The following is a 10,879-nucleotide window of genomic DNA, read 5'->3' as shown; positions in this document are numbered from 1 at the left end:
CTGAACCTTGGCCGGGGGTGAGGCCGGTGGGTTCCTGGGGCTCTGAGGAGGCCGACAGGGCAGCTGGGCTCTCTGACCCTGGCGAGCAGACTAAGGAAGCGAAACCGGGTGGGAGACCAAGGAGGAAACCCGGAGTCCGAGTCGGGCGTGGTAATTCTGAGGAGAGAACCGGGATTGCCGTATCCAGTAGCTCAGATCAGTGCAAGCGGGGGGCCTCGGGCGTGTTCTGTGGGCGTGACCCTGAGGGGTGTCCCCGAGTGTGACCTGGAGCGAGCTCCACGAAGAGGGGTTTTGCCTGTTTTGACCCCAAGGAAGATCCTTCGATGGTAGTGGGTCCCCGTACACAGTGTGCGCCTAACGGGGCTGACCTGTGCCCAACCTGCTGGATTTTGGGTGCGTGCCACTCTTTGGGATGTTGCGACTGATTGTGTGTGAAAAGTGGACGGAGCCGTTGCTGTGTCAGGTTTCCTCTGAATGGGTCTATTTTTAGATTAGGTGTGAGTCGTATTTGAGAGTGTGTGTGATTATGGAGAACTGAAAGTAACTTGCAAATATGACAGTGACTTTGCCTGGAATTTTGTAATGTGCTTCGATTGTGAATGACATGTGGGGACTATGGGTTGGTGGTTTTATGAAGAATGTTTGGTTGCATATCACACTGTATATGTGTTTGTAACCTTTTATTTCTGATGATTTTGTGACCATGGTTACCTAAATATTTGAATGACTGATGAAATTGGTTATTTAAAATTTGATTTTCTGAATAGTAGTATTTAAAAATATTTTTATTTTATTTTATTTATTATTATTTTACTTTGATATGGGACACATGTGCTCACCAGAGGGCGAGAGAAAGACAGTGAGAAAGCAAGCTGCCAGCTTCAGGACTTGAACTGTGGTCAGCCAGTCCAAGACCTTAATCTCTCTCACCTGCTGGCCCCCTGAATAGTAGTTATTAAACCTGCTTATAAAATTATAACTAAGTAGCAATTTAGCAAATATAATAGAAGTTTAAGTATTAGAAAGGAAGAGGCAGGATTCCCATAATTCCTAATAGTAAAATTTTATTACCTGGAAACATTGTATTTACTAAAACTTATGTGTTGAAATGAATAGCCTTCCATGGGAACCATGAAGGGAAAACAATTACCCGTAACTTCCACTTTAGACACTTATATGAGTGACGTTTCTTGTTCCTGGAGGAAATCATGACAAAGTCAATTGCTTTTTCAGGCATTCTAAGATAATAAGTGGTATGCTTTTAATCACAAGTCCAGTCTCATTTTATTTATTAAAATAATGATTTTTCTAACTAAAATAGTCACTGTAGCAATTAATATGTCAGACTTTATTTAGCAAAACATCTCTTCCTGGAGGCCTCCAGAGTGCAAAAAGTACCTGATTGGTTTCTTTTCTATTTTCATACCTGTACTATTAAAAAGCATCATTCAATAGTTAATCTTTAACTGTAAGTTAGTAATAACTAAGACTTAATTTCAATAAATTTTATTCTTAAGTAGTATGATATAGGTGAATAATTAATAAAGATATCAAGTAGAGAAGTTAAATAGAAAGTCCAGGTATTCTCAACATAGAAATGTATTTTATGATAAAGGTGACCTTTAACTTCAGCTGAGGAAATATGGAATATACAATGTATGGTATTGCTAAACAAAACATAGGGAGAAAAATCTTCAAGGCGGAGGCACTTCTTTTATTTTTTTTCCAATGGGATTTTTGCTATTGGGCGCGTGCGCTCGCCAGAAAGACAGAGAGTGGTAGAGGGACAGAAAGCGAGAAATCACCCCCCAGGGTGAATGGCCATACTGCAATCCCTTCTCTTCCATTCTTCTCTTAGGATTTTGGGCACATATGCACACACATCTGGTGTGAGTTTTAAGCCATTGGGTCAAACCACAGTTGACTATGTCGGAGTCCAGCATTTAACCATTATGCCATCTGCTGGCCCCAAGGCAGAGGTGCTTTAATAGTCACATAAAAAAAAAAAATATTTGCAACTTAAAATAGATAAAGGGTTAATTTCCTAAATTAAGAAGTGTCAACTAATTAGGAAATAAAAACTCACAAGAAAAATAGACATACTATAAAGAGATGTCATTTTAGAAAAGAAATATGCAGTATCTTTGAATTTATTAAAAGAAGCATATTTTCATTTATAATAAGAAATGTGTACATGAGCACTATAATAGGGACTGGCAGGTGGCATGGTAGTTAAGGCGCTGGACTCCCATGTGACCAATCATGGTTTGAGTCCCGGACCTTGTAGCTTGCTTTCCCACCCTCTCTCTCTCTTGTCTCTCTCTGAGACAGTGAGAATAACAATAAGTAAATAAATGAATAAATAAAGTTAAATAATTTTTTTAAAAAATAACTACGATATAGGCCTGATGGGCAAAGATTGAAAAGTCTCCAAATGTATTAATTAGGGCATGGGAAAGTATTCTCTTACATTGCTGGTGATAGTGTAAACAGGCAGAAAGTCCATGCAGAGCAATTTGGAAATACATAATAAACCCGTGCACCATGGGAGACAAAGAGCTGCAGAGAGGAAAACACAATGTCCCCTCTTAAGCTAGAGCAGGTTCCCCAGAATTTATTCTACCTCACCAAGCGATAAGGTTTCCAGTGTTGGGGAGGGAGCCGGATTTCTCTGTCTTACCACTAACCTCCAAATTTCTGAAGGATACGCAAAGTGGACAAGAGCTGAAATAATGAAAATTAATGCAGATTTAACTGAGTTATTCTGGGAAAGCTAAGTCACATATGGTCTCATATAACTCCTTGTATCCCTTCATCTTTGCCTACTCAGGATTTTTCCCTTTTCCAAAAGAAGAGCTCAAAAGAGAAGGTTCATCTCACAAATCTCAAAGCCATGTCTCAGGTGAGATGATATTTCCTCTCTCTCCATGGTATATGGGCATTTGCTTTCCTATCCTTTAACATCCTGGATATTGGGATTTGCTTCCATAAAACTGGTCTCCAATCAGGGCCCAGGTTAAGGTGAGGCAGTTAGACTTTCTTGCAGTGCAGTATTTAAGGATGACTCTCAGGGCTATGCATTCTTAAATTTGTCACCCTAGGTGCCTTACCTGCCTCACTTGGGTCCCAATTTCTCCATCCAATCAGATAAACTTAAGCCTTCCCCATATGCGCCTTCTCATTGTAGCCAATGTTCACATATTGATTGGTTGTGTCATTCATCATCTCCTTTCTCAGTTTTCTCACAAAATTGCTGCTGGAACAAAAAGATTATTATCTTGATTTCAATGGACATAGATTATACCTTTCTTGACATTGACTTGACTGATTCGAGATCTTAGTTGTGAGTAATCAAGGAGCAGACATAGAAGAACTTGAGCATCTCCACTAACCTAGGTTTTGCAATGATATGGTAGGAGGTGGTAGATCACATTATTATTTTGTGGGGGATGTCCTGTTTTGTGGGGTTTTCAGGGTAGAGATTTGATTGTCCAGAAAACAGAGGTTTTGCACTACTCCTTTCTGATCTTCCTATTTAATCTATGTCTGCGACCAATTCCTAGTAAAAATCTTTCCAGTATTCTAATGCTATTATAGATTTATCCTTATCCCTTTAATTTCTTTTTTTATATGTGAGTAAAAGAAGAAAATGCAAATGCTATTCTACTCTTTAAATATTCTATTATTGAATCAAAGATGATACTTTGTCCGGTTTTCATATCTTTCTCTTGGAAAGTTTCTCTTTATCTGCCAACCTTTAAAATATTGATTTTCCCCTGATGCTAGTTGATTCTCTTCTGTGCACATCAGATTTCACTCTGAAGGCTATACTTATCTAATTCTAGTGACTCTGAAATAACCTCTTTTTATTCTAGACCTATGTCCAGTGTCAGAACCATAGATTCAACCTCTGATAGCAATGCCATCTATTTCCTAAGCACTTAAATTACATTTGCAGAGTTTACCTCACTACTTCTTTGGTCCAGCCTTTTCTTTCTGTTTCCCATTTCTACTTTCTAATACCCACACACTTAGCCCATGCAGATAAATAAAGAGCTCTGCTTATCTTTTTTATCATCCTACAACCATTTTATGACCAATTCTGTTACAACTCATTGTGTAGGAACCAGTTGTCCTTTCAGTCCACTAACTCTAATTTAGGAGGCATCTCCGACAGTGGTTGCTTAATTATTTTTCCCACCTAACATACTTTAAGCCTTCTCTAGTTTTCAAGAGTATTGTCTCTAAAATATTAATTTTATCACAGAACATGTGTTGACTTATATTAATCCTTATTCTTTGTATTCCTTAAAGTTGATCCTAAGGTGGTTATCCATCACAGTGGACTATATGACAGTTTATTGGAAGAGAAGAATATATTAACTCATGAGCAGCAAACATTAATGATTTATATTGCCATTAATGTCTATTGATGATTTATAATTACAAATCTAACTATAAATATGTTGGGAATATGCTCAGTACATTTTTAAGACCACTGATCTACAAGGGAAAAAAAAATCCATTATTGTTCCATGATATGCCCACTACCTACCTCTATATACCTCTCCTGTCATAGAGTTTAAATACTATTTCCTAACAACTGTGCCTTTTGCTGTTTCCTGAATTTACTAACTGGTTTTTTTCTCCCCATAAATTTTGAAAAGCTGATTCCCTGTATTCCTACAAAACAAATTTATTGTGAGTACAAAACTCTTGCATTCTCAGTGAAGCATCAGTATACAAAATGATTTTTTTTTTTACTTTATGACACTTTTTCTTACACATATTTGTGCCATTGCATCTTCAGTACCTATTGAGTGCATGTATTTACATGTCTGCCTCTCTCTTGGCCTGTAACTTCTCATGAGCAGGGGCAGGATTTTATTCATTTTGTTTCATTAGGCAACCAGTAACATTCAGAAAAAAAAATAGTATGATCTTAGTGTGTATTTTTAGCATGAGATAACAAGTAAATACAGATAAGTATATTTCCAGGTAATTTTATACAATATAAAACACAATATAAGAAAATTAGATTTACCACTGACCATTGTCCGAACATTGGTCTCCAATATCTAGTTCTCACCCATTTCCAATCACTTCAGGATGAACTAGAGTATGCCCTTACAGGGTGCAGTATCATTCAAGGATGTGACTGTGGACTTCAGCCAGGAGGAGTGGCAGCAACTGGACCCTGCTCAGAAGGCCCTCTACAGAGATGTGATGTTGGAAAACTATTGCCACTTAATCTCTGTGGGTAAGGAACATTCTTTGAATCTTTCAATATCATGCATCTTCCTTTCAAGAATTCCTGAAACATGGAAACTTGGAATTCCAGGGATCAGAAGGTGATGGATCCTTTTTTTGTTAGCAGAAAATAAGATTATATCCTCATGTGCCTAATAAGTTTGGTAAGATGTTAATGTGTACCTTATCTGCCATCCTGAAGCTGTACCTTCAGTGGTTATGAAGTCTAAACCCTTTAGACCAAGTCTTATTTTTGTTATCAGGGTTTCACATGACTAAGCCTGATGTGATCCACAAGTTGGAACAAGGAGAAGAGCTATGGACGGAGAGAATTTTTCCAAGTCAGAGCTACCTAGGTGAGTCTGTACAGATAAAGCCCAAGGGACCTTAATTCTCAAGTAGTTGATACTTTTGAATGTTTTTAGAGATCTGACTTTTTAATATGTGGCATTTTTCATGTTTTTGCCATAGGGTGTGTGCACTCGCCAGAAAGAGACAGAGAGAGATAATGAGAGGGAAAATGAGAAATCACCCCCTAGGTGGGATGGCCACACTACAATCCCTCCTCCTACATTCTCCTCCCAGGATTTTGGGCATGCATGCACACACACCCAGCATGATTTTCAAACTGCCTGGTCTGGGACTCAGACCATGGTCAGCCATGTGAGAGTTCAGCACCTTAACTACCACACCACCTGCTGTTCCCCTATAGTTGTGATTTCTGCCACAATAGATTAGTTTTGTCTATTATAGACCTTTCTCATGTCTGCTTTCTCTCACTCAGTTTAACATAAGGATTTATATATGTTTTTGCATGCATATGTAGTTTATTTTGATTGTGGAATAATATTCAGTTGTGTGACTATACCAGGTTGTTTATACATTTCCTATTTGTAGACATTGGGATATTTCCAATTCAGGGCTGCTATGAATAAATCCATTCTAAACAGTCTTATAAAACACTTTTGTGAACAAATGTGTTTATTTCTCCTCAGTAAACACTTAGCAGTGACATTGCTGATTCATATTCAGGTGTGTGTTTTGGGGGTTTTTAAGAACCTGCTTGGTTTTAAAAATTTATTTACTTATTTCAATTTGACCAGAGAGGGACAGAGTAAGAGAGAAAGAAAGTGAGAAAGCAAGCCACAAGGCCCAGCACTCCAACCACAGTCTACTGTGTAATAGTCCAGTGCCCTTAACCACCACACCACCTGCTGACCCCAGAGCCTGCTCATCGTTAAAAGTCACTGTACCATTTTAGACTTTCATCAGCAATGTTTGAGAATTTTGATTGCTCCACATTCTCTTCTACTCTTGATGTTATCAGTATTTTCATTGTGGCCATTCTGGTAGTGTATGTTACGTCAGAGGCATCCAAGTGTTTCATTCATTTTTTTTTTTTTTTATTGAGTAGTATATATTTTTCTTTGAGTAATAGGAATTCTTTTTTTTTTTTTTTGAGAGGTTTTTGCTATAGGGCGCATGCGCTCGCCAGACAGACAGAGAGAGACAGAGAGATAGAAAGCGAGAAATCACCCCCCAGGGGGGATGACCATGCCACAGTCCCTTCTCCTCCATTCTCCTCTTAGGATCTTGGGCATGCATGCACATACACCTGGCATGAGTTTAAGCCACCAGGTCCAGGACTTGAACCATGGTCGACTACATGAGAGTTCAGTGACATAGCCATTAGCTAACTGCTGGTCCCAGTAGTAGGAATTCTTTACACATTCTGGATATAATCTTTTGTTTAATGTATTGATTACAAATGTTTTTTACCTAGTCTGACATTTTAATCGTGTCTTTTTTTAAAATTATTTTTATTTAACTTTATTTATCATCACTATTATTATTACTATTACTTTTAATTTTGATCAGAGAAAGACAGAGAGAGGGAAAATGAGAAAGTAAGCTGCCAGGTCTGAGACTCAAACCATCGTGAGCCATGTGAGAGCCCAACGTCCTTAACCACCACCATCTGCCGGCCTCTAATGATGTCTTTTCATAAGCTGAAGCTTTTAACTTTGGTGAAGTTCAGTTTATCATTTTTTTCTTTTAGAGTTAGTTCTTTGACCTCTCAAACAAATATTTATTATTCTAAGTTATGATGACAGCTTCCTATATTTTATTCTAAGAAATGCTGGATATATTTAAGTTTTTATGATTAGTTCCATGATCCACCTCACATTATGTTTTATGATGTGAGATAGGATTTGAGGGTCTGTTTTCTTACACATGGATTTCAGTTTGTTTCATTACCATTGTAGAATTAAATTGAATTGCTCTGATAACCATATAGAAAATGGTTGTGTTTGTGTCAATCTGTTTTTCAATTAATTAATTTATTTATTTATATTTACTTTAATTTGACCAGAGAGGGACAGAGTGAGAGAGAGAGAGAGAAAGTGAGAAAGCAAGTCACCAGGTCCAGGACTCGAACTGTGGTCGACCATGTTGGAGTACAGTGCCCTTAACCACCATGCCACCTGCTGGCCCCTGTCAATCTATTTTTTGACTTTATATTCTTTGATTTGACATATTTTAATAGTGTCAATACTACTTTATAATAAGTCTTTTTTGTTTTGTTTTGTTTTGTTTTGTTTTGTTTTGTTTTGTTTTGTTTAGGAAAGAGATTTTTGATATAGGGCACATGCACTTGCCGGAGGTGCAGAGAGAGACAGAGAGAGAAGTGAAGCCACCCCCACAGGGGGACAGCCGTGCTACGATCCCCTCTCCTCCATTCTCCTGTCAGGATTTTGGGCACACACCTACAGGTGCCTGGCATGAGTTTCAAGCTGCTGGGTCCAGGACTCAAAACACAGTTGACCATGTGGGAGTCCAGCACCTTAAAAGTGGCCCCTATATTAAGTCTTAAAGTAGAGTAAGCCCTCCATCTTTATTCCTTTTAAAAATTGCTTTGGTGGAGCCAGCAGGTGGCATAGTGGTTAAGGCACTAGACTCCCACATGGCGGACCACAGTTCAAGTCCGAGACCTGGTGGCTTGCCTTCTTACTTTCTCTCTTTCTCTCTCTCTCTCTCTCTCTCTGGAGCCCTATAGAACTTGTTTTAAATTTTAAGTAATTAAAGTTAAATAAAATGTAATAAAAATTTTTAATAATAATAAATACAATTGAATAAATCATTCTTTAAAAAAAATTGCTTTGGCTATACATGTGCACTTGCCAGACAGACAGAGAGACAGAAAGCAAGAAATCAACCCCCACCCCCTGGCAGGGGGATGGCCACGCCGCAGTCCCTTCTCCTCCATTCTCCTCTTGGGATCTTGGACATGCACGCACATGCACCCGATGTATTTTAAGCCACTGGGTCTGGGACTCGAACCACAGTCAACTACATGGGAGTCCAGCAACATAGCCATTACTCTAACTGCTGGTCCCTCAAATATATTTTAAGTAATTTTTTCCCTCAGAGATTTTTGCTATAGGATGCACACGCTCACTGGAGAGACAGAGAAACAAAAAATGAGAAATCATTCCCCCAACAGGAATGGCCATACTGCAATCCCTTGTCTTCCATTCTCCTCTTGAGACTTTGGCCACACATATACCTGCACCTGGTGTGAGTTTTAAGCCACCAGGTGCAAGACTCAGACCATTGTTGAGTATGTGGGAGTCCAGCAACATAACCATTAATACCATCTGCTGGTCCCTCAAATATATTTTAGAGTCAGATTCTTGATTTTTAAAAATATTGTGCTGGGGGGCCAGCAGGTAGTAAAGACGTGTTGGTAAAGGCACTATATTCCCACATGGCTGACCATGGTTCAAATCTCAGACCTGGAAACTTGAAAATCATGCTGGGCATGTGTGTGTGCTTGCCGAAAATCCTGAGGAGAATGAAGAAGGGATTGCATCCTGGCCATCCCCTTGGGGTGGGGGTGGGGGGATGACATCTCACATTCCTTCTGTCTCTCTAGTGAGTATGTGCTCCCTATGGCAAAAACTAATAATAATAATAATAATAACGTGCTGGGATTGTCATTGGCGAGAATAGACATCTTAGAAATATTGAATCTTCTGGTCCATGCTATAGCTCTCTGTCTTAGCTAGGTTCTCTAATTCCTGTAAGTTGTGTTTTATTACTTTTAGGATAGAGATCTTACACATTGTTCATTAAATTTACCTCTAAACTCTGAATATTTTAGATGCTATTGTGAAGTAATAGGATTGTTAAATTTTCTTTTGCTAGTTAGTTGCTAATTATTATAATCACAACTCGTTTTTATATATTGACTTTGCATACATTTATTGATTGTACTAGGGTTTTTTGGTTTTGTTTTTTAGATTTTGGTCATAGGACATGTGTGCTCACCAGGGAGAAACAGAGAAAGAAAGTGAGAGAAAAACAGAGAGAGAAAGTGAGAAATCACCCCCCACCCCCAGAGGAATGGACATACCACAATCTTTCCTCCTCCATTTTCCTCTCAGGATTTAGGGCACGCATACACACACACACCTGGTATAAATTTCAGGCCACTGGGTCCAGGACTCAAGTCATGGTTGGTCTTGTGGGAATCCAGCACCTTAACCACTACACCACCTGCTGGCCCTAGTTGTATTAGGTGTTACTGTTTTTATTTGTTTTGTTTTGCTGTAGAGGTTTTTGCCTTAGGGAGCATGTGCTCACTAGAGAGAAATAGAGACAAGACAGTAAAAGGGAAAGTTAGAAATATTTCCCCAGGAGGGACAGTCACACCACAATTCCTACTCCTCCAGTCTCCTTCCAGGATCTTGGGCATGTATGCACACCCACCCAGTGTGATTTTCAAGCCACCAGGTCCAGGACTTGAACTGTAATTGGCCATGTGGGAGTCCAGCAACTTAACACTATGTCATCAGCTGGCCCCGTTTGTTTTTTAGGTTTTTGACATAGGGTAGGTATGCTCACCAGAGAGAAAGAGAGACAGACAGTGAGAGGGAAAATGAGAAATCACATCCCCCTCAGGGGAGGGCCACACCACAATCTTTTCTCCTCCATTCTCCTCCTGGGATTTTGAGCACAGATACACACACCTGGCATGATTTTTCAAGCCACTGGGACTTGAATCATGTTGGCCCTGTGGGCATCCAACTCCTTAACCACTATGCCACCTGCTGACCCATGTATAAGGTCTTATTGTCCTCCTTTAGTATATTCCTCTAGATTTTTCTACATATAAAATATGTCAAGACCAGGAGATGGCATAATGGTTATGTCACTGGATTCCCAGACCACTTGCCAGCCCCTTGAGTGGTGATTTCTCACTTTCCCTCTTTCTGTCTCTCTCTGATGAACACACACACCCTATGGCAAAACCTAAAAAAATATGGAAGGAAGGAAAAGTTGTTGCACCAGTACTTTCCCTTAAAACATATATTATTGGGACCAGATAATGTCATGGTGGTTAAAGGCACTAGACTCCCACATGGCCAACCATGGTTCAAATCCTGGACCTGGTGGCTTCTTTTCTCACTTTCTCTCTTTCTCTCTCTCTGCTCAAATTGGAAAATAATAATAATAAATAAATGAAGACAAAATAAAATAATTCTTTTTTTTTATTTGGAGAGGTTTTTGCTATAGGGCACGTGCAGTCGCCAGACAGACAGAGAGAGACAGAGAGACAGAAAGC

At 39.2% G+C, this 10,879-nt stretch overlaps 1 protein-coding gene across 4 annotated transcripts in view; it reads left to right on the top strand.

Moving 5' to 3' along the window:
- The window catches only part of ZNF382 (zinc finger protein 382), a 28,427-nt gene continuing 17,548 nt past the window's right edge, over nt 1-10,879 (top strand). Inside the window, exons 1-4 of one of the 4 annotated variants that reach the window (XM_014582591.2) lie at nt 1-26; nt 2,831-2,902; nt 5,109-5,260; nt 5,514-5,606. In XM_014582591.2, the coding sequence (XP_014438077.1) occupies nt 5,122-5,260; nt 5,514-5,606 (232 nt within the window). In that variant the 5' untranslated portion in view covers nt 1-26; nt 2,831-2,902; nt 5,109-5,121. Of the gene's footprint in view, nt 394-2,830; nt 2,903-5,108; nt 5,261-5,513; nt 5,607-10,879 lie in introns of all 4 variants that reach the window. The other 3 variants (XM_014582593.2, XM_014582592.2, XM_014582590.2) reach the window with 3 other exon arrangements.

This window comes from Tupaia chinensis, unplaced genomic scaffold (genome assembly GCF_000334495.1).
Source record: "Tupaia chinensis unplaced genomic scaffold, TupChi_1.0 Scaffold143654_1, whole genome shotgun sequence".
Taxonomy (NCBI): Eukaryota; Metazoa; Chordata; class Mammalia; order Scandentia; family Tupaiidae; genus Tupaia; species Tupaia belangeri.
Note: the sequence above shows the minus strand (reverse complement) of the source record. Positions and strands in the feature narration are given on the sequence as shown.